Below are 24105 nucleotides of genomic sequence, written 5' to 3'. Positions count from 1 at the left end.
GCCTAGATACACACACCGTTTCTTGCACGGGGGGATTCGAAAAGACTCTCGATTACATGCGAGAAGTGATTTATTTCCCCGCCCCAGAAAATATGAGCACATACTAGTTGCGTGAGCGTGTGTCCTGGGAAGATCCGTTTTTAAGGTGAACTGTTTCCATGCGGATGTGTTCTTCTCAAACCTCGAGAAGGTGCGCAGGGTTGAGTACGTACGCGGGTTCGGATGAGATGGAAACGGGTATGGAGGCGGAAGGAAGGCTGATAAAAAAGACGACATACTGGTTTAATGAGAGATACGGTTATCAAGCGGATGATGCAATTCCCCTTACGTTGTTTTACCGTATTACATACCGGACCGATACACCCTGTTCAGCCACTTGTTCAGCAGTCAATAAAAATAAACAGGATCCTCAACTTGTGAGCAGAACCTTTGTTCGTAAATCCGACTACTGCTGTATGTCACAACCTGTAAAGCCTCCGGGTTCGCGTTCCGTACGAACCAAAAAGTCGTGATGAATTAGAAATATGAAAAAATTTAGTTCATTAATTCTTTGTTCCTCAACCGTTCATGGGAGGTAGGGAACATCATGGATGGATGGGACACCCGTTAGTCTGAGGGCATTTATTTAATTACCTTATATTAACTTGAACTAACATGTGCAGCATGTGTGCAGCATCTGGCCACTTTCAGTTTGATTTATGACCTGTATATTCAGTAAAAGTGAGGTGTACCTTGATTTATTCCCTTGGTAGGATCTGTGAACCTTTGGGTTATGGCTATAATGGATAAAAAAAGGTATAAACTTTTATTTGAATATTTTTGTTATCCTCAAGCTACATTAAAATTAAAACTAGTTTAAAAATGTTGTCTTCACATATTCCTGTGAAATGCAGACCGTTGGCTGATTTACCCCATAAACACGTGACATTTATCGTCTTGTTATGGGTCATCTGGGGGACGCTGTGGTGCGGTGGGTTCAGTCGGTGCCCTCTGTGGAGCGGGTCTGAGGTTCGAGTCCTGCTTCGGGTGCCTTGCGGCAGACTGGCGTCCCGCCCGGAGTGTGTCCCCTCCCCCCTCAGCCTTGTACCCTGTGATACCGGGTTAGGCTCCGGTTCACCGTGACCCCATTGGGGTCAAGTGGCTGTGGGTAGCGTGTGTGTATTGATCACTGAACTTCCTGTACACACACACACACACACACACACACACACACACACACATTTTCAGAACCGCTTGTCCCATACGGGGTCGCGGGGAACCGGAGCCAACCCAGTAACACAGGGCGTAAGGCCGGAGGGAGAGAGGACACACCCAGGACGGGACGCCAGTCCGCCGCAAGGCACCCCAAGCGGGACTTGAACCCCAGACCCACCGGAGAGCAGGACTGCGGTCCAACCCACTGCACCACCACACCCCCCTGTTAGAAAACTCAAGGAAATGAAACCAAAAAGCTGGAAATACGCAGAAGAATGTTCCCAGTATCTTTGAAAATTTTTAGCTCTGATGTTTATAACTTCATACAGGTGAGTAACCGCATGTAAATACACCCTGCACCGTGTTAAGTCCCAGGCTTCTGAGAAACGTGGGATGTGCTGTAGGACGGGTCTAACGGAAGGAAGCCTTTCGTGTTGATTTTTGCCAGTTAGAAATGCCGAAATACTCGCTGACGCTCTTCTACACTTTCTTACTTTTCTCTGAATTTTGCTTGTTCTAGAGAAACGAACACTATTCATCTGGATTCCCTGCAACAACCAACTGTAATATTCCCGTCCCCAGCCAAGGTTTGTTAAAAAAATAAATGGAAAAAAAAAATATATAATTTATTAGAATAGTGAGACAAAATAAGATTTAACGGAAAGAATTATAAGTGCATTACCACAATGGTACTGTGTGTTATTGAATATGCTGTTATCAATTGAAGCAAAGACACAACCCATTCAACGGTACATCGCTGGATCTGGACACGTCTAAGGAGAGCGGGAGCCAGATGAGCATCACTGTGGAGCCACTCAAGTCATCAGATGAGGGTGAGTCCTGCTGCTCCATGTACCTAAAGAAAAATAAACACACTAACTGGACTTATGGTACAAAAAAATTTTACTTAGTAGGCCAGTAGGTGGTGTAGTGGTTAAAGAGGAAGTTCATTCTTTTGCATACAAAGCTACACGTGGACATATTCATACCTGAGACATTTTTATCAATCGGTAATTAATCTTTTTTCAGATTTACATTACATTTATTCATTTATCTGGCACTTGTCTCCAAAACAACATACAGTCTTAAGCTACTTTACAGCAATTTACCCTTTTATACATCTGGGTAATTTTTATTGGAGCAGTTCAGTGTAAGTACCTAGATCAAGAGCAGTACAGCAGGGGGTGGGATTCAAACCTGCAACCCCCCCAAGTGCTGTAAATAAGAGACAGCTGCTGTAACCACTATGCCACCTGCTGGTGATGTGTTTATGTGCGCAACTTGTTAAAAATGTACCAGAAAAGAACTACAAGATTATCAACACATTTTTATTGGTACTGAGGAAACTGTAACCTAAATCCTCGATTTCACTGTTTAAAATGACAAAAATGTAGATTAAGCTCCGCTTGAACTATCGGCAAATTTGAATGTACAACTTCAATTTTTTCTCACATCTGAAATGGTTATGATTTCTGGATACAGTCATTTTTCCCCATTGATACCAAATTTCTTCATCCATACTTTGTTCATTCGGCTGGCACTTGTCTCCCAAGCAACTGACAGTGATTTACCGTGGTACTGCAGGGTCATTTTTCACGGGGCAATTCAGGGTAAACACTGCGATCAAGGGTCGTACAGCTGGAGGTGGGTTTTGAACCTGTCACCCGTGAGCGCAAAGGTGGCAGTTGTAACCACTACGCCACCTGGTGGAGGGTTGTGGCTTTTTTTCCACTCTGCATTGAATGTATTCTTGCAGCTGACATGATTCCTGAATGTTCCGCAGAACTGTTAGTGACTCGCAAACCGGATACGGATTCCGGAGCTCCGGGTGCCATCCAAGATGCAGAAGTGGACCAGACCCCTGTGCCCAAAACACGGACAATCATATACACGGCCCAGGCCTTCCTCCCCGATTCTAATGGCATTTTCCCTGGGTTGGTTGATGGGACTGAGCGGTACAGTGTCGGCGTACCGCGGTACAGCTCCAGCCCCCTCCCAGGCTCGGCCGGTGCCACTCGGGAGAACGAGGATGCGACTGTCATCAATTTAAATAAGATACAAGTCAGAGTCTCTTCATCTGCCGTCCCCACTAAACATGCAAGTGTGGAAAAGGCCGAAAAAGAGGCGCAGCGGGAGCCTGACCTGCCGAACCCGGAAAGTTCCGCACTCTCAAATAAAGCAGAGCTCGAATACAAGAGAAGTCACGGAAACGATGAAGGCACGGGAGCCGGTCCCTTCGGGGCCCCGGGGAGGCAGCAGGTGACAGGGGAGTCGGAGCCGAAGGTGCTGGAAGACCCCCCCTGGGCAGGTTTACACACAGGTAGGACCCTGAGGAACAAATGAGGGAACTCTGAGATCCCGTTAATGTGAGTGTGTTCTGAGCCGTGTGTGTGGTGCGTACAAGGGCTCGTACACGCACTGTTTTACTGGAGTGTGTGAGCAGCCGGGAGCAGCTCAGCCCTAAGTGTCCTAACAGATATTAATAGTAATAATGTTTCCCTGTGATGGACTGGCTCGTGACCATGGTGTACCCTGCCTTATTTACATTTCATTTGTTTATTTAGCAGATGCTTTTTGCTGTTTAAAATAGTAACACCATAAAAATTGTGCATTTATATTTTTTTCTTATTTATATTTTTTCCCACTGGTGTTCTCAAGTAAATGAGAATGGCACTCGAGTCCAGAGAGACGTCAGAGCCGGCATGTTCTCCAGTTCAGTGGTGATAAATCAGGAGTTTGGAGACGAAGAAGAATCTGTAGCAAAGGTCCTGGAGTGGTTCAGCAGGAGCTCCGATGGCAGCGATGACATAAACAAGCACTTGCTCGTGCAGGACGTTGATGAACCTGCTGAAGATGCTCAGGCCCTGGCAGAAGTCTTCACTGAGTCAAGAGACCTGATTTATTTGAGCAGACCAGGCCCTCTTGAGACCTCACCACCAAAGATACAGGCAGTGATGTTAGAGAGAACCCGCAGCTCAGAGGACAAGGTCCTTGTTCCAGGAGCAGCTCTTGAAGAACCCAAGATTCCAGGAGGAAAGGGTGAATGTGACTTGAAAGCCTTTGGAAAAGAACCGGTGGTTGTGCTTCAGCCCTTCCGTTCCTTTCTCAACACGGAGAAGGCCTACCAACCCCAACGCCGCATATCTGCTGCTGAGATAAAGCTGAGACATCAGAAAGAAGGTGAAGGGAATGCGGTAAATAAAGACGTGCGCGAAATAGATGAATCGGCCGGCTCAGCTCTGAGAGCTCAACGTGAAGTTCAACAACAAGCGGCGCAGGATGAAAAACCCCCGCTGAAAATTGAGATGTTGAAGTCTTTCTGGGAGAAAGGAAGTAATGGTCCCAAAATACTGATTAGCAGGTCAAAGACAGATTTACACAATGAAACCAAGAGCAAAGACCCTTCCCAGTCTGCTGGGACAAGTTCATTACCAGAACACGTGAGACACATACAGGAGACCCACGTTTCCAAACCGAATCCCGTCATTTACGAGAGCGAGGAGCAATCTGTCGATGAGCTAAGTGGTGTTGATCCAGTGGCCGAGCAGACGAGCCTTTCCACCATTTTAGTGGACGCCAACAGTAGCTCAGGTTGTGGTCCAGATGCTGTTTCTGTTGCTACGTTCGAGGAGAACGCCTTGTTGGGTGGGCTGAATGACCTCGAGATGAAGAATGTCAACAATAGCTCTGTCTTCAACGCAGAAGGGCGCCCCACCAGTGCTTCCCCAGGTGATAACTCTCAAGCTGGGAGGACCAAAGAGATGGACCTTCCTGCCGCTGTCTCCTGGTCATGGTATGCGACACCCGTGCAGCAGACGATGCCAGGGCCGCTCTTCAGACAGGGACTCGGTCCAACCGAAAACAAAGCTGGCAAGATTGGACATCTCAAGTCTTTCTGGGAGAAGGAAACATTCGCACCCAAGATTGTTAGAATGTCAATGGAAGTTGAAGAACTGAGACCAGACCAACATGCAGCGGAAACTCCTTTGAATAGTTCCGTTGACTCCTCTTCGGGTGACCTGGGGGGTGCTGGAACAGAACCAAGGGAACCGACAGAGCCGACTGTTTCCACCCTGTTACGCCAAAAACCAAACTTCACTGTCCTTTCGATGAAGGAAAGAATGGACACGCTCCAGGGACCGAATGCAGTCAACTCTCAGTTCCAGAGTCTACGCGACTTCTGGGGAGGAGCAGCTCCAAGTGATCCAGACCCTCAGTCTCCAACTGCAGAAAACCAAATGGCCGATCTGAAGAGTCCCCCTTTCAAAGTACTGGAGTCAACGGATGCTCTCCAGCAGAAGAAGCAGGTCCCCACGCAGTTCATAAATCCAAATTTCTATCCTCAAGTTTCACCGGGTGACAACAGGACGTCCTACAGAAAGCCGCTTTGGGATGAGCAGAGCTCCACGGACACCCAACCACTTAGGAGGGAGACTGGAGAAAAGGAGCAGCCACTGTCTCCCGTTCAACTGTCCAAGAATCAGAGGAGCTCAGAGGTGGGAACAGGGTCAACTTCTGTTGAAGGCCAACCTGCAGCTGAAAATAAAGCCGACGTGATGCAGTCATGGAGCAGAAGAGCTGAACAGGTAACGGTCTCTCTTCTGCGCTCACAAGGGACATCGGAACAGACCTCAGCGGGCGATGGAGTTCCCTCAAAGTCCGTGTCAAACTCCGAGGACAAAGAGTTTCATTCTCAGCAAGCTGGAAGAAGAGGTTCGGGAAATTCAAATGAAAGAGCGAACGATCTCCGGCGAGCAACGAGCACGTTCGTCAAAAACCTGGAGGAAGAAGCACAGCAAAGCGTTCCTGGAAGTGCCAAAAAAAGACATGATGGAAATCACAGTGGAAGACGCAGTGGAAGAAAGATGTCCGGCTCCTCAGAGGAGACCGAGGTCCAGCAACCTCTCGCAAGGTCGATCATTTCTCGAGATTATCAGCATTATCTGGGCATCGTAGAGCAGGAAGATGTCGAAACGGTACGTAGATCAGGGCAGAAGGAAGAGCGGGACAGTGAGCGGATGCTCCTGGATTCTGAGATCTCCGTGAGGCCTCAGATGCCAGAGACCCCCAAGGCAGATGAGGGACAAGTCTCTTTGTCTGCTGATGGCGACTTCGGAACTCCAGTATCTGACGCCTTGTCTCAGTCTTGGACACGTTCACCTTGTGAGTTACTTGTTCTCTTTTTTTATTATCAAAACAAATATATATTTGCTTGTTTCCTTAATGAGGGGACTCAGTGAAGTATTAAAAACTGAACAAATTTATTGGATCTTTTTTTTTTTTACAAAATTTCTCCAAAGTGAATTATGGCAATTTACTCTTTCGCACAGCATGGTAATTTTTGCAGTATTTATTCAGTGCAAAGTACCTTAGTCAAGGGTTTTGAACACAGGTCCTTGGAGTGCAAGGCTCTGACTTTAACCACTATGCCACCTACTGCTCTGCACTTAAACTGTACAGCTAAGTATTTGTCTAATCTCTCACACACACACACGGGGTTGTGGGAAGCTGGAGCCTAACCCAGCAACACAGGGCGTAAGGCTGGAGGGGGAGGGGACACACCCAGGACAAGACGCCAGTCCATCTCAAGGCACTCCAAGTGGGACTTGAACCCCAGACCCACCGGAGAGCAGGACCCAGTCCAACCCACTGCGCCACCACACCCCCCTATTTGTTTAATCATTGCCTTTCTTTTTCATAGCCCTTCATTTCCTGAACTTTACTTCTAGTTAAGTTTTGTCACGGATGATTAACTTTTTTCAGCATATAACATAACAGGTAAAAGTTTATATATATGTGTGTATATTTAATATATGTTTACAGTATATGTAATATTATTAATAAAGTGGTTCAGAAAAAAAATAATTTATATGTAATATAAATATAGGGGGGCACGGTGGCGCAGTGGGTTGGCCCGGGTCCTGCTCTCGGGTGGGTCTGGGGTTCGAGTCCCGCTCGGGGTGCCTTGCGACGGACTGGCATCTCATCCTGGGTGTGTCCCCTCCCCCTCCGGCCTTACGCCCTGTGTTACCGGGTAGGCTCCGGTTCCCCGTGACCCCGTATGGGACAAGCGGTTCTGAAAATGTGTGTGTGTGTACTACAGCACAATGACTGAAGGTAGGAGGAGCCTAAAAGCTGCAGGTGCGGTTTCCGGAAGGTGCGCAGCTGTGTAACCCTTGAGCAAGGTACATCACCTTGTTTTCTCCAGTAAAGCCAGCAGGATGGAGTAGTGGATTTCTTGTCCCTAAAACAGCTAGTTTAGGCATCGTGACTGCTCTCAGAAAGCGTACGGTAACCGGCAAACCCGGTGTCGCGGTCTGTCGGGGGTTGTTTACGTGGATCCTGTGACTGCTTTCAGACTCCGCTACATTAATTAACACACAGGGCGATTCTTTTAGTCATGGTGAATGGCTGCATCCTCGTTGCCCCGGGCAACGCGACCACATTTGATGCTTTCCACTTTGGCAGGGGGCAGCGATGACCAGAGCCCCGTGATGACGGCCTTGAGAAGAGCTGCTTCCAGACCAGTAAAATCTTACAAAAGCCTTGAGGACATAACTTCGCTTCCCACAGGTATGGAATAAAAATTAAAAATGAATGAATTAATAAAAAAGAAAAAATGCACTGTGCATTAACAGCTGCACTCGGCCTTCGTGACGCATCACCTGGTATCAAGTCCCTTCGCTCCGAGTGCAACTTTTATTAAAGTTAATAGGACACTTATTAACTTCACATTAATGTAACAGTAACTCCAGGCAAGTGTGAAAAATGTACCTAATTAACTCTCCTGAGAGTAAAACCCAAACACACACTAGTTCTAATGTCTGCAGCAGGTGCAGGGACTTTGGAGCCGCTGTTTGCAAAACGGTGTCTGTCTGTCCACCCTGTTCTAAATTAATGCGTCAGAGAATAAACAGTGATTTATTATTTTCTTTTTTCCATAAACGGCAGCGAGGAAATAGCGCGGTAAACACGGCACCGGACCGGTGTGGCCGCACCAGTTCAGGGTCGCGGTGTTTCCACTTGGCTCAGTTACTGACGGCTTCTTGCGGCTGGTCCTCCCTTGGGTGACATCGCTGGCGAAGGAAAAGCGTCATCGATCAAACCTTATGACACAATTATTTTACATGTACGCTGCATTTTAATGTCTTACAGCGTACTTATGTGAGGAAGCAGGAAATGCCGCCAAGGCTGCATCTCACGTTTATTTAGTTTATCCGTAGGGCGTAGAGAGCGCTTCGCGTGGTTATAAGAAAAAAAACAGCGGGACGAGTCCTGTTAGACCCAGGTAAGGCCCTCCAGACGCCCCGGCCGGCGCCGATGCGCTCCCGGGAGGAGCGGGGCGTCTGTCTGCCGGGCTCCTGGGGGCCACACGAAATGAAAATGCAGTTCAATTCAGTTCATTTCTACAGAACGCTCTTCTCGCGCAGCGACGCCCGATAAAAGTGTTCCATCTTTCCAAGGCGAAGAAGGAAAGAAAGGTTCCCCGAGAAGTCGTCCTTCGCCGGCCGACGGTAAATATTCGGCACCTTTCCGCGCTGCTTTAGGATGAAACTGCCTTCCCCTGTAGTCCGAATCTCATTTTTCACATCCAGATACTTTTGCGTAGAAGTACCTCTTCTTGCTACATTGTACAAGAATAGAATATTATTGTATCGTATGTCATACATGCAGAAGAAAGCGACTGGGACAGCGGATGAACGAACACATTAGTTAAGACCCGTAGTGACATCACTACCGAGCTGTCGTTTAAAACTGACGTGAGGTGGAGTGACGTGGTCAGGAGTTGGGTGGAGACCATATTGCTGTGCAAATGTGCCCATCATCTAGGCTCCAGTTGTGTTTCAGGCCCCCCAGAGCCCGCCGTTCCCACGCGCTCCTTCGAAGACCCTGATCAGATCAAGAAGATGAGCAAGTCTGTGCCCAATTTCCTCCAGAAAGAGGTGAATCTGCCCATCGGGGATCGATGACACAGCGAAACACGTGAGACGTTCCCGAATGGACTCGGCCGTGTGGCCACGGGCACCAGTTTTAAGTTAAGATGATGCTCATTGTGTCTCATCATATGGACCACTAATAAAATGTGTTCGTATGGACCATTGATAAAACGTGTTCATATGCACCATTAATAAAACGCGTTCATATGGACCATTAATAGAACACGTTCATATGCGCCATTACTAAAACGTGTTCATATGTACCATTAATAAAATGCATTCATATGGACCACTCATAAAACGCATTCATATGGACCATTAATAGAACTCATTCATATGGACCGCTGATAAAACGCATAGTAACAGGTAACATTACAGACAAAACACAACATACAAGTAATGGAGCCATTGAGTAAAAGTGACAATTTGAGGAAAATACAATAAATTCTGCAGAAAAAGTACAACTGTTGGACTGTCCAGCAGTGTCCAGTCGTGTCCATTCCGGAGGGACGTGGAGTGAGGGACAGCCCTCGAGGGGAATAGCGACTCTGTGCCTCGTTTCGCTCCCTGAAAAAACCCAAAATACAGAAAACGCTTCCCTCGCAAGTTCCTCCTGTGATACGTAACGAAAAAAATTGAAATCCCTTCTGCGGTCAGTGTTGCATCAGCCTCAATGTCCTCTTGCTATGTTGCTAAGGCAGGGAGGAGAGCGTTAACTACGATTTAGTGTTTAACGCGCACGCACACGCACGCACACACACACACACCCCGTGGCCTCCTGCCCTCAGCTCTTTTCCAACCGCTGCGCCACCTGGTGCCCCGGCTGCGCTCTGCCCTGAAGGAGCGGAGGGGACCTGAGCCTCTCTCCCTCTCGCCTGCGTTGTGCTGTAGAGCGACGACACTGAGGACGACGGCTCCGCCTCCGGGACCAGCTTATCCAGCACCAGCCGGAGGACGGGCAGCTCTCTGACTAACCTCAGCCACTCGTCCGGTTTGACGTCCGTCTCCTCTGTACGTCCGCCCGTTTCTAGAACTTTCCTGCGGTTTCTCGGGGGTCGTTCTCGACCGCTTTCATTTTCTAAGCTTCTCCTTCCCTGGTTTCCTGGGTTTCTGCTCTCTGATTCCTTGCAGAATTTTTACCTTGGTTTACCGCAGTACAGACTCCGTTACCTGACCTGATCGGGACCTAATTGTGCATGTGTCCTACCGCACTCTGGTCACCAGTCTCCTCTTCTATGGTGTAGTGTGGTGGGGGGTTGGGGGTTGGGTCTCGTCTCATGGGACCCAGGGGCTCAAGAGGCACAACCCAGTGCAGGCAGGGGTGGAGGACAGCAGGAGGACAACGTTGGAGTCCATTATGGACATTGGCTCACAGCCCCTTCACGAAGAGGCCACCATGAGCGCTTTAGTCTCCTTTAGAAGCGTTTTTGGGGTCCTTCCTACCAACAGTTTGAATGCTTTACTGTATCATGTAACGGAAATTTGTGAAAGTCCATCCATCCATCCATCCATCCATCCATCCATCCATCTTCCTCTGCTTATCCAGGACCGGGTCGCGGGGGCAGTAGTCTAAGCAGAGCCCCCCAGACTTCCCTCTCCCCGCAAACCTCCTCCAGCTCCTCTGGGGGAACCCCAAGGCTTTGTAATGATGATGTATTATGGTGGAGACTAAGGGGTTGCTCCTCCCCTCGGTCCTCTCTCCTGCGCGCGCGCAGGCTGATATACTTGGCCGTGTACACATTTTGTGCCTTGCACGTTTTGGAGTTTACTTTAAATTAATGTTGTTTATTTTATTGTAAAGACAGCTGTGTGAAATATGTCATCCATAGTTGCCTGCAAGATATTAAAAAGAAGAGCTTCCTTTTTTCCGTGTCCGACTGGGTTTATATAATTATACGCCTTTCTGGAATCCACGTGAGGATCTGGGCTAACTCATTAGCCAGATCGTTACAGCGTTCCCAGGCCAGCCGGGAGACATAGTCTCTCCAACGTGTCCTGGGTCTGCCCCGAGGCCTCCTCCCAGTGGGACAAGCCCGGAACACCTCCCCAGGGAGGCGTCCAGGAGGCATCCGGAACAGATGCCCGAGCCACCTCAACTGGCTCCTCTCGATGCGGAGGAGCAGCGGCTCTACTCCGAGCTCCTCCCGGGTGACTGAGCTCCTCACCCTATCCCTAAGGGTGCGCCCAGCCACTCTGCGGAGGAAACTCATTTCTGCTGCTTGTATCCGCGATCTCATTCTTTCGGTCGTGATCCAGAATTCATGACCATAGGTGAGGGTAGGAACGTAGATCGACCGGTAAATTGAGAGCTTCGCCTTACGACTCAGCTACCTCTTCACCACAACAGACCGGTACAATGACCGCATTACTGTGGACGCCGCACCGATCCGTCCGTCGACCTGCCGCTCCATTTTTCCCTCACTCGTGAACAAGACCCCGAGATACTTAAACTCCTCCACTTGAGGGAGCAACTCCCCCCTAACCCGGAGGGAGCAATCCACCTTTTTCCGACTGAGAACCATGGCCTCGGATTTGGAGGTGCTGATTCTCATCCCCGCCGCTTCGCACTCGGCTGCAAACCTCTCCAGTGCACGCTGTAAGTCTTGATTCGATGAAGCCAACAGGACCACATCGTCCGCAAAAAGCAGAGACGAGATCCTGCGGCCACCAAAACAGACACCCTCCGTTCCCTGGCCGCGCCTAGAAATTCTGTCCATAAAGATAATGAACAGAATTGGTGACAAAGGGCAGCCCTGGCAGAGTCCAACATGCACCGGAAACAGGTCTGACTTACTGCCAGCAATGCGAACCAAGCTCCTGCTCCGGTCATACAGGGAACGAACAGCCCATAGCAACGAGCCCCGAACCCCATAATCCCGAAGTACCTCCCACAGGATGCCATGAGGGACACGGTCAAATGCCTTCTCCAGGTCCACAAAACACAGATGCACTGGTTGGACAAACTCCCATGAACCCTCCAACACCCTAGTGAGGGTATAGAGCTGGTCCAGTGTTCCACGGCCAGGGCGAAAACCGCATTGCTCCTCCTGGATCCGAGGTTCGACTATCGGTCGGATTCTCCTCTCCAGTACCCCGGCATAGACTTTCCCAGGGAGGCTAAGGAGTGTGATCCCCCTGTAGTTGGAACGCAATCTCCGGTCCCCCTTCTTAAAAAGAGGGACCACCACCCCGGTCTGCCAGTCCAGAGGCACCGTTCCCGAACTCCACGCGATGCTGCAGAGGCGTGTCAGCCAAGACAGCCCCACAACATCCAGAGACTTGAGAAACTCGGGGCGGATCTCATCCACCCCTGGAGCCTTGCCACCGAGGAGTTTTTTGACTACCTCAGCAACTTCAGCCAGGGTAATGGACGAGTCCCCCTCCGAGTCCCCAGCCTCAGCTTCCTCTACGGAAGGCGTGTCGGAGGGATTGAGGAGATCCTCAAAGTACTCCTTCCACCGCCCGAGAACATCCTCAGCTGAGGTCAGCAGCGCACCACTTTCACTGTAAACAGTGTTGGCGGAACACTGCTTCTCCCCTGAGTTGCCGGACGGTTTGCCAGAATCTCTTTGAGGCCGACCGAAAGTCTTCCTCCATGGCCTCACCGAACTCCTCCCAGGCCCGAGTTTTTGCCGTGGCGACTGCCAGAGCCGCGCTCCGTCTGGCCCGCCGGTACCCGTCAGCTGCTTCAGGAGTCCCATGAGCCAGCCAGGCCCGATAGAACTCCTTCTTCAGCTTGACGGCATCCCTTACCTCCGGTGTCCACCACCGTGTTTGGGGATTGCCGCCGCGACAGGCACCGGAGACTTTATGGCTGCAGCTCCGAACTGCCGCCCCAACAATGGAGGTGTGGAACATAGTCCATTCAGACTCAATGTCCCCCACCTCCCTCGGGACCTGGTTGAAGCTCTGTTGGAGGTGGGAGTTGAAGACCTCTCTGACAGGGGCCTCCGCCAAACGTTCCCAACAGACCCTCACTTTGCGTTTGGGCCTGCCAGGTCTGTCCAGCTTTTTCCCCCGCCATCGAATCAAACTCACCACCAGGTGGTGATCAGTTGACAGCTCAGCCCCTCTCTTCACCCGAGTGTCCAAGACATATGGCTGAAGGTCAGAAGAAACGACTACAAAGTCGATCATCGACCTCTGACCTAGGGTGTCCTGGTGCCAAGTGCACTGATGAACACCCTTACATGAACATGGTGTTTGTTATGGACAAACCGTGACTAGCACAGAAATCCAATAACAACTCACCGCTCGGGTTCAGATCAGGGAGGCCATTCCTCCCAATCACGCCCCTCCAGGTGTCACTATTGCTGCCCACGTGGGCGTTAAAGTCCCCCAGTAGAACGACAGAGTCCCCAGTGGGAGCGCTTTCCAGCACGCCCCCCAGGGACTCTAAAAAGGTCGGGTGCTCTGCACTGCCGCTAGGCGCATAAGCACAAACGACAGTGAGACCGTTCCCTGACCCGAAGGCGTAGGGAGACGACCCTCTCATTCACCGGGGTAGTCTCCAACACATGGCGGCTGAACTGGGGGGCTATTAATAAGCCCACACCCGCCCGCCACCTCTCACCCTGGGCAACGCCAGAATAGTGGAGAGTCCACCCTTGGTCGAGAAGAGTGGTTCCAGAACCCAAGCTGTGAGTGGAAGTGAGCCCGACTATATCTAGACGGTACCTCTCAACTTCCCGCACCAGCTCAGGCTCCTTCCCCGCCAGTGAGGTGACATTCCAGGTCCCAAAAGCCAGAGTTGGCGTCCGAAGTTTGGGTCGACCGGGCACTCGGCCCCGACCACTGTCCAAATCACAATGCACCGGCCCCTTATGTCCTCTCCGGCAGGTGGTGAGCCCACCGAAGAGCGGCTCCACGTCTTGGCTTCGGGCTAAGCCCGGCCAGGCCCCGTGGGCATAGACCTGGCCACCAGGCGCTCGCATGCAAGCCCCCCCCCCAGGCCTGGCTCCAGGGTGAGGCCCCGGTGACCCCATAGCGGGCGGGGTGAACGAGATCCTTGATTTAATAGTCATAACGGGATTTTGAACCGCGCTTTGTCTCGTCTGTCACCCAGGACCTGTTTGCCTTGGGAGACCCTACCAGGGGCATATAGCCCCAGGCAACATAGCTCCTGAGATCATTCAGGCACTCAAACCCCTCCACCTCGGTAAGGTGGCGGTTCGCGGAGGGGAATTCTTGTTATTTATTTATTATTGTTTATTTATTTTGTTTTTTGGGTAAGGCTGTGTACCTTGTCCTCGTGTTTTTTTCCCTGCGTTGAACTGTTGTGGGTGTCAATTTCCCTGCAGGGATTAATAAAGTACAATTCAGTCCAGTCCAGTGCTATCCAGTCCCCACCCGTTCCAGTTGTGTCCAATCCAGTGCCATGCAGTCCCACCCAGTCCAGTCATGTCCTATCCAATCCCTTACACTCAAATCCAATGCCATCCAGTCCCAGCACTCCAGTGGTGTCCAATCCAGTCCCATCTCTACCAGTGGTCTCACACACACACACACTTTCAGAACCGCTTGTCCCATACGGGGTCACGGGGAACCGGAGCCTACCCAGCAACACAGGGCGTAAAGCCAGAGGGGGAGGGGACACACCCAGGACAGGACGCCAGTCCATCACAAGGCACCCCAAGCGGGACTCGAACCCCAGACCCACCAGAGAGCAGGACTGCGGTCCAACCCATTGCGCCACCGCACCCCCCTTTACCAGTGGTCAGTTAATTGAAATAGTCGGAAGATGTGGACACTGGGAGTGGTGCTTCCACAATAAGTATGAAATGGTGTATTAATGATCATTTTACACAGTGTGAGTTACATAATCATGTCCAGAACTACTGTCGTCGTGTTAAAAAAAGAATCACTGAAGTTTCGCTGTGATTTGGTTTGACTGCAAACTGTTTCTAGGAAAGGGGTGTGTGTGTGTGTGTGTGTGTGTGTATTAACTCTGCATCCTTCGGCCAGGTGGGCGGCAGCGTGGCGAGCCTCTACAGCGAAGACTTCGACATCGTCGAAGTTCGAGGGACCATCCAGTTCTCCGTCAATTACGTGCAGAAGCTGAAGGAGTTCCACATCTTCGTGGTGCAGTGCAGGGAGCTGGCGGTGGCCGACACCAAGAGGAACCGTTCCAACCCGTACGTTCTCCTCACCGCCTGCGTACCTGTATAGTGCACAATGGCAGACGCCGGGAAACCCACCTTGGTTTTGTTTCCCTTTGCTTTCGCTCTGTATTTACGTTCATTTGCTTAGCAGCTGGTCGCTTCGCGGTTAAAGCTGCTGCCTTTGGACCCAACTGTTGCAGGTTTGAATCCCACCTCCAGCTCCAGTAGCCTTGAGCAGTGGAGTTTCTCAGTGTTCTGCGGTTCATTAAAAAAAAAATAAAATAAAAAAGAGTGAAACTATCCATCCTTTGTGTGATTGAGACAAGGGCAACGTTCTGGTTTTATCGAGCAGTCCTGATTTGTGGCCCCTGTACAGCCAATATCTCCCCTCTTACACTGTTGCTCGCGAAGTTGATCGGAACCAAATCGTCAGTGTTTTGACGGCGATCGCTGTCTTCTGGGTCTTTTACAACCTTTTCCAGGTACGTTAAGAGCTACCTGCTGCCCGACAGATCGAAGGCGGGAAAGAGGAAAACCTCCGTGAAGAGAAAGACGCTGAACCCTGTTTTCAACGAGATCCTGCGGGTAAGAGGTGGTTCTGTGGCTCCAGGACTTCGGAGTGAAGGCGATGCTCTCGTCGTCATTGTCGGGCGGTTCGCACCGCTGCTCTGAAAGCTCTAGGCCCAAGCATCTTGAGTCTCCTCTTCATCATCGGACGCTGGTGCCTCGCTAGAAGGTTCCAGAAGACGCTGCTGGTTACGAACACTGCAGAAGTGTGTCTGTAACTCCATTTGTTTGTAAACCCGATCCCTATATCAAAATCAATAAAAGTTAAATAATTTTTTCAACCAGTTCATTCAATAATAATAATAATAATAAGAATAATAATTACATATTTGCTAATCCATTATTCATGGAACATCAGAGGGAGCTACACTGGAATAAAAACTCACTCCATGACTTTATTTATTGAGTCAGTTTTCATCAGTTGCTTGTTCAGAGCCTATCCTGGAAAGGCAGGGCGTGAGGGAGGGAACACCGCGGATGGGATTGCGGCCCAATCCATGAATTTACTTTATTATCTTTATTTAACTTTAAATAACGACATTAAAATGAAGTGTACTACAACGTTACTGAAAGTGAAGAACGTGTCGTCTCCACAACTACCCATTTATGGCTCATCGATTTGTCACCTAAGAGTTTGCAACATTCGTCATCATTTATCATTTTTATTTATTACGTGTACGATCCAAAAAAGGATAATAATAAAGATGTGCCCTGAGTGATTCGCTGGGTGGGTTCTGTTAGTCTTAGATGTACCTACAATAAATAAAAAATAATCTGTGAAACGTTTATGTGCACATTTTTATTAATTAGGAGATATAGATTAACATTAAAACTACTTTAAAATGACGAAAAATAAAAATTTGTTCTCTCCACAAAGTCCTATTTAGCGCCAGCCGTCGACTGATTTGTCTCATGAACACGCAGCATTTGCCATCTCGTTATTGATCATCACCTCTGAGGAGCGTCAGACACGAGCTGTAAACACTGTGGAGCTCAATTTATGGAGCCCCCCACCAACACACACACGTACTTTATTTCGCTGTGTATTGCTGCCAGCTGACGTGCGTGTGTGGGAACAGCAGCAAACACATTCAAATTTAATGCATAAGCTGGAGATTGTCTGTATCTTAGAATGTTCGTAACTCGAGGACCCGACGTTCTTTGTAATTGGTACGATTGGTTTGCAAAGGGGTTGGACCACAGTCCTGCTCTCCGGTGGGTCTGGGGTTCGAGTCCCGCTTGGGGTGCCTTGCGGCGGACTGGCGTCCCGTCCTGGGTGTGTCCCCTTTGGCCTTACGCCCTGTGTTACCGGGTAGGCTCTGGTTCCCCGTGACCCCGTATGGGACAAGCGGTTCTGAAAATGTGTGTGTGTGTGTGGTTTGCGAAGCATTTTGTCATCTTGCTTACCATACAGAAGATTACCGCAGTAAAACAGTCAGCTGATGTGTATCCGTTTGAAGGGTTCTCTCTCCTGTTGACGTCTTGCAGTACCGCGTTACCATGGCGACGCTCCAGACTCAGACGCTCAACCTGTCTGTGTGGCACAATGACCCTTTCCGGCGGAACAGCTTCCTTGGCGAAGTGGATGTCGATCTGTCCGCCTGGGACTTCCGAAACACCCACATGAACGACTTTCCTCTGAAACCAAGGGTAAGGACCCCAAAGGCCTTTTTCGGTTTCACCCATTAGATCCAGTGGTTTCTCACTAATGGATAGTGAACTAATTAATGAATGAAGGAATAGATGGATAAACCAGTATTAACATGAAATTCGAATAATGCATTCATAAATCCACAATGCGGGACAGCTGTAGCGTAGTGCGTCGAGCTGTTGTCCCTGGACCCAAAGGTCGCAGTTTCGAATCCTACTTCTGGCTGTAGTACCCCTGAACAAGGTACTTACCCCAAATTACTCCAGTAAAATAACCCAGCTGTATAAATGGGTGAATAATTGTAAGTCGCTTTGGAGAAAAGCAGCAGATAAGTGTAAAAGTATGTAACAATCAGAGCCTCTGACTGTTGTGCTGTGGCGTCTTGCTCTTTATTTATATTGTAAGGGTAACTCCCCCCAGATGGTTACAGAATCACCATAACAACAAACAAACACACAACAAATGCAGATCTTTCCAACAGCGTAGAACAGAATTAGAGCAAATAGAATTAAACTCCGTATAAACACTGTTGAATGTCAGCAGCAATGCATCATGGGCAATGTGGTGGCGGTGGGGAGCTGCGGCTCTCTCCTGACGGCCGTGTGTCCGACGGCCCGGTGTAAACGGCGAGCGTGACTGCTGTGCTTCTCCTCCTCAGATCACATCCAGCCTACAGCCGTCGGACTACAGGGGGGAGATGAGACTGGCCGTGCGCTTCCTGCCGCAGCTCTCTCACAGTAAGGGTGTCGTCAGCGAGTCAGTGACATGTCAGCGTGTGGGGGTGGGGGCACGGTGGCACAGCGAGTAGCGCTGCCGTTTCACGGTGCCTGGGTGGTCCGAGAGGACATGGGTTCGATCCCTGCTCAGTCTGTGTGGAGTTTAAATCTTCTCCCCCTGTCTGTGTGGGTTTCCTCTGGGTGCTCTGGTTTCCTCCCACAGTCCAAAGACATGCTGTTCAAGTTCACCCATAGTGTGTGAGTGACAGAGAGAGAGAGTGTGTGTGTGTTCCACTCATGTATGGATGAGTGATGCAGTGTAAGTAGTGTATCTAGCAGTGTAAATCACTGCGGTGATTAAGGTGTGTGGGCTGATAACACTACATAGAGTCCATTGGAAGTTGCTTTGGAGAAAAGGATCTGCTAAATGAATAAGTCACTGAGTGTTCTTGCATTTACACTGGGTGTGAGGGTTTCGCAGAACCTCTCCTGTGAACGCGCGGAGAGACGTGTGCGTGATGCAGCTTTTCCTTATCGTGTCTAATTCGGTGTTACAAACAAACCGAGATACAAACAGACTTGGGGTTCTGAATGGGTTCGTAAGCCGAGGATCCCACGTTCATCACCCCTCTGTTGCTGAGAAAATGAAGTAAACGTAAAATCACTCGTAATCAGAACGGAGAAAGGTGAGGAGGATGTGTCCGGGCACTCATGGTTAAACCGTGTCTCCGCTGTTCAGCCATAAGAACAGCCAACACTGGTGAACTACACATCTGGGTGAAGGACTGCAAGAACCTGCCCGTCATCAGGCCCTCCGCAGTGGACTCCTACGTAAAATGGTAAATGTGCACTTCAGCTTCTCCATCATTCATAAGCGTTCAAAATATTGATTTCATTCTGTTTGTTGACCGTTCCGTGAACTGATCTGTGATTTACTCCGAACTCCTGTGGTCCAGTTTCACGGTCTGACAAAGAGGACCCTTCTCTCGAAGCGAGTTAAACTCGCCATGGGTTCGGTAGCAGTGTCGCTGAGACACCTTCAGCTGAGCTGTTTCTAGGGTACGGTCACCCGTGTGAAGGCAAACCTTGCGTAGAAGGAAGCGAACCGCCCCTCTAATGTGGACGGGACCGTAGTTTTGTGCTGCCAGACACGAGCAGGAAGAGTCGCCAGAAGACCAGGGTGCTGAAGCGGACGAGCAGCCCCATATTCAACCACACCATGGTGTACGACGGCTTCCGCCCTGACGACCTGCCGGAGGCCTGCATGGAGCTCACCGTGTGGGACCGCGACCGGCTCACCAGCCACTTCCTGGGAGGCCTGAGGCTGGGCCTGGGCACCGGTAAGAATTTACCGCACGCATGGCAGAAGTACTTTGCTAACTCTACTGATCCTATGGCGCTCAGCCGTACCTCTTCGAGGCAGCAGGTGGCGCGGTGGTTGGAGCTCCACCATGCAACGCAAGGACCTGCACTCAAATCTCATTCCTGCTGTAGTCCTTACTCCAATTTACTCCAGTAAAAATGATCCTGCTGCAGAAATGGGTAAATCGTTGTAAGTAGCTAAACATTATAAGTTGGAGAAATAAATAAATAAATAAATAAATAAATAAATAAATAAATAAATAAATTCTTCTTCCTCGTGTACGCATTCACCCACTTCTGTTAACTGCTCGTCCCGGTCAGGATGGAGGCGGTCCGGAGCCTAGCCCGGACTCGCTGGGTGTCGGGGGGAGGGGGTAGGATCCCTCTCACCCTCCCTCCTTCCCTCAGGCTCATTTTACTGCTGCTCTTGGTGAGCTGATGTCACCTAGAAATGATCTTAATGATTATTGTGTTCCATCGCACAGGTAAAAGTTATGGGGAAGCTGTGGACTGGATGGACTCGAATGCAGAAGAAAGGGCATTATGGGAACAGATGATGGCTTCTCCCAACGAGTGGGTGGAGGGCGCACTGCCCCTGCGAATGCTGACGAAGGCGAAAAATGTGTGGAAATGAACAAAACGTGTGTGTGTGTGTGTGTGTGTGTGTGTGTGTGTGTGTGTTGTTCATCCATCCATCCATACATCCATTTATTTTCAGTAACCGCTTGTCCTGGTGAGGGTCGCTGTGCTCCGGAACTTATCCCGGAGTGTTTATATTACTTTTAAGTAAGATGATGTGCATTCATGTAAAACGTAACACAGTAAAATACAATATATTCTCATATAGCGCACTTTGCCGGAAACAGCCTCAGAGCACACAAAATTTCAGACATTAAAGCAATAATACATTAAGATTATGCTTAGAAATAAAATTTATTGCAGCTCATTTCTGCTTCACTGAAAAATTAGCTATTTTGTTCTGTCAGTTATATTTATGGTATTTATGTGCCATCTATTGTAGTTTATTGCTTCCCCAAACAATCAAGCGCTGTCATCACGGACTGACAGGGCAATATTAACTGCACAGCATATTTTTCTTTTTATATCTTTGTTATTAAAAAGAGTTACTGAAATGATGCGTTCTATTAATTTCTTTTTTTATGCGGTTTTAAGTTCTCTTCGAGGAACCGGTGGCTCTTAGTATAATACTGAGGAATGGGAGGGGGTCCAGAGCTCTGTGAGAACCTATACATCAACCTTAGATTATGTGACAGCAAAGAGTTACCTTACTAAAGAAGTAAAAACTGAAGTTTTCAAATGCTGCGGTGTTTTTTTTTATTATAATAATTGTTGTACAAGAAGTTCTTTCCCCCATCTGAAAAATAAAGTGTCCAACTGAAGAACACTGAAAGGACCACTGCAATAGACCAGGATGGTATAATGCAGTAGTGCAGTCAGATGCAATGGTGTGGCCCACTGTCAGTGTAATTTTGCGGTCCAATACACTGCTGTTGTCCGTTACCTGCACTGACGTGGTTCAGCGTTGTGTTCCAGTGTCATTCGATTTTCCAGTTCATTGTTGTGGTCTAAGGGTGGTGCAGTGGGTTGGACCAGGTCCTCCTCTCCAGTGGGTCTGGGGTTCGAGTCCCGCTTGGGGTGCCTTGCGGCAGACTGGCGTCCCGCCCTGGGTGTGTCCCCTCCCCCTCCGGCCTTACGCCCTGTGTTGCCAGGTAGGCTCCGGTTCCCCGTGACCCCGTATGGGACAAGCGGTTCCGGAAATGTGTGCGTGTGCGTGTGTGTTGTGGTCCACTAGCATGGTCACACACAGAGTTATGGTTCACTCTAAAGATACCATCAAATGGTGTAGAATGGCCCAACATGACAGTATTCCAATGTAATGTTACTGTGGTTTTATAGCCTGATACAGTGTACTGTACCGCAGCGGTAACGTCCACTGCCGATACATCGCTCCTGCGCAGACCAACACAGTGTTACAGTGTTTCCTCGTTGGGGCCAGCTGTAAGGTATGGTCCAATAGTAGACTTTGCAAGGTACAGTCCAACGATGTATTATCCGATGAAATGGTACCACCGGTGCAACATTAATAGCCCATTTTAATGGTTTGGTCCCATGCAGTCGCGTCAGATATTGTGCTCTCATGCCTGTGTGCAACCAAGTACAATGTTACTGTGAGCTGCAGTGATGTGATGTGGTTAAATACAGTAAAATTTGTGCTGTTTGGTATTGCATAAAGGAGCGCAGTGGCATGGCTCAGTGCAGTTCGTCACGATTCCCTATGGTATGGTCCCTGCAACTTCATTAGATGTAGCTGAATGTGGTGGCATAAAAATACACACACACACACACACACACACACACACACACACACTTTTGCAGAACCGCTTGTCCCTTACAGGGTCACGGGGAACCGGAGCCTACCCGGCAACACAGGGTGCAAGGCCGGAGGGGGAGGGGACACACCCAGAATGGGACGCCAGTCCGCCTTAAGGCACCCCAAGCGGGACTTGAACCCCAGACCCACCGGAGAGCAGGACTGCAGTCCAACCCACTGCGCCACCGCACCCCCTACATAAAAAATACACTAAATATTAATATTAGACATTACAAAAGTTTTGTGGAATTTTACTTGGCTGTTTCTGACAAAATCAATCAATCAATCAATCAATAAATCGAGCAGGTAGGTAGTTTCAGACAGTTAACCCTCAAACCCAAGGCACCTCTTCCATTAATGCAAATGAAGTTTAATGCTTTGGAGCTCTAGGTCCACCAGTACATACATTCCCATGGTGAACTGGGGTCAATGATGTGACAGAAGGTGTATTAACACTGCAGACCTGCCACATGGTGGCGCACTCCCACTGGCCTCCAAGAGGGACTGCAGGGCATGGTGCCCTCATGCCTTTCACTACGATGGGGCGGTTAAAAGGGGCAGCTGGTAGCATAGTGGTTAGAGCTGCTACCTTTTTACTCGCAGGGTCGATTACCACCTCGAGCTGTAGTAGCCATGAGTAAGGTACTTACCCTATATTACTCCAGTAAATTATCCAGCTGTATAAATAGGTAAATATTTGTAAGTAGCTTAACATTGTAAATCACTTTGGAGAAAGGGGTCTATAAATGAAAGAATCTGGAATCGCTGGGACGCCCCCTGCTGGACAAAGGCGACCATACAGGACTGGTGCGGTGAGGTGAGAAAGGCTGGAGCGAGAGCCCCCAGACTACCAGGGAAAAGCGAGAGAAACGAAGGATGTTACACTGATGACAAATGCAAACCAAGTGAAAGCAGCTGGCGGATTTACTGCGTCTCTGAGAATGAAACTTTTTTGTCGCACTTAATGTGAAATATCTTTACGCAAAAGGCCAAAGCAATAGAAGCAGCATAATAAAGGAAAACACATTCTTCATAAGGGACATTATCTTTTTTCTCTTTGTGCCTGCCTGCTTGTGACACTGCTGAAATAGGACTGCTCATCCGTATTATTATTATTGTTATAGTTCTGCTATTCTAGGGTCTCGAACCCATCTCTTTGAGAGCCACTTCTCTCCTGATTTCATGACAGCTCCAGAAACAAGTCCAACACTATCTGCTATGATTATCTCTGTTTTTGATGTTTGAATGTCAGTCCCATAGGAGCGGCTGGAGGGATGCGAACCAGCAACATGCTGGTGTCACACACACAAGCTGCGCGTCATTAATCCAGTGCCAGTGCCTGTGTCTAAAGCTCTTTGTCTGTTGTCGATGCACTTTCTTTATTCTGAACTACGCATCATTTTGGAGCAAAGGGTCCAAATTAATAAACAAACGTCAGCGTGAAGAAGGGCTCGGCTCGGATCGCCGACTCGTCCACGCAAACACATTGTCGTTTTCAGCCAGCAGGTGGCGCCCTCCTAATTCATCCCTGCTCATCTCTTCCTGTTTGCTATGAAAAAGACACCAAGACCGCAAAACTTGAGTTGAAATTTTACTAAAAAAGGGTTGAAGTAGAAAAATCCAGTTGAAGCCCAGATGAGAAGCCGGTCGGGTTAGTTCACAGACGCTCGCACCCGCGCTGCAAAGGCCTTTGCCCGGCAACGGGCGCTTCCATCATCACCTATATGGTGGGGGGCACAAAATAAGCCGTTGTAGGTGGTCTTACAAGAACATGAGCGGGTCTCAAACACGTTGTAGGACAAAGGAAACTGGTCTCGGAATCCCGGGGAGGTGTGCGCTGGAATGTCCGACGGCCCCGAGACGGTCTTTCGACGATCGAGAAGCGGGGCCCCCTGAAAGGCCCACGCGCTTGATGCGGTGTGTGCCCCCCCCACCCCCCTGCTGAAAGGAGATGCCACCATGATCGCTTGTCCAAGTGCACATCAGGAGCGAACTGAAAGGAAAAGGCATTCTGGAGATACACAGTGTTGAAAGACAGGGACCGGACCGCAGCGCTCCGGTCGACCATGGCTATGAACACTACAACAGTGTCGTGTGTTTCGCTTTTTATTAAAAATCATTTCAATCTGAAACTCTAATACAGTCGCTTTAATGAAAAAATAAAACTTTCTGGAATTTGCTCAGT

General features: G+C 49.3%; 1 protein-coding gene across 3 annotated transcripts in view; it reads left to right on the top strand.

Annotated features, from left to right (window-relative positions):
* LOC108932435 (synaptotagmin-like protein 2) overlaps positions 1-20896 on the top strand; it is a 28850-nt gene extending 7954 nt beyond the window's left edge. Inside the window, exons 5-19 of one of the 3 annotated variants that reach the window (XM_018748852.2) lie at positions 1715-1781; positions 1922-2027; positions 2978-3514; positions 3853-6357; positions 7663-7767; positions 8658-8708; positions 9043-9137; positions 10023-10142; positions 15096-15265; positions 15715-15817; positions 17288-17449; positions 18109-18187; positions 18906-19005; positions 19301-19506; positions 20014-20896. In XM_018748852.2, coding sequence (XP_018604368.2) covers positions 1715-1781; positions 1922-2027; positions 2978-3514; positions 3853-6357; positions 7663-7767; positions 8658-8708; positions 9043-9137; positions 10023-10142; positions 15096-15265; positions 15715-15817; positions 17288-17449; positions 18109-18187; positions 18906-19005; positions 19301-19506; positions 20014-20162 — 4555 coding nt within the window. In that variant the 3' untranslated portion in view covers positions 20163-20896. Of the gene's footprint in view, positions 1-1714; positions 1782-1921; positions 2028-2977; positions 3515-3852; positions 6358-7662; positions 7768-8606; positions 8709-9042; positions 9138-10022; positions 10143-15095; positions 15266-15714; positions 15818-17287; positions 17450-18108; positions 18188-18905; positions 19006-19300; positions 19507-20013 lie in introns of all 3 variants that reach the window. The other 2 variants (XM_018748851.2, XM_018748850.2) reach the window with 2 other exon arrangements.
* The last annotated feature ends 3209 nt before the right edge of the window (positions 20897-24105 follow it).

This window comes from Scleropages formosus, chromosome 10, assembly GCF_900964775.1.
Source record: "Scleropages formosus chromosome 10, fSclFor1.1, whole genome shotgun sequence".
NCBI classification, from domain to species: domain Eukaryota; kingdom Metazoa; phylum Chordata; class Actinopteri; order Osteoglossiformes; family Osteoglossidae; genus Scleropages; species Scleropages formosus.
The sequence above is the reverse complement of the archived record's forward strand: the minus strand, read 5'-3'. Positions and strand labels throughout refer to the sequence as shown.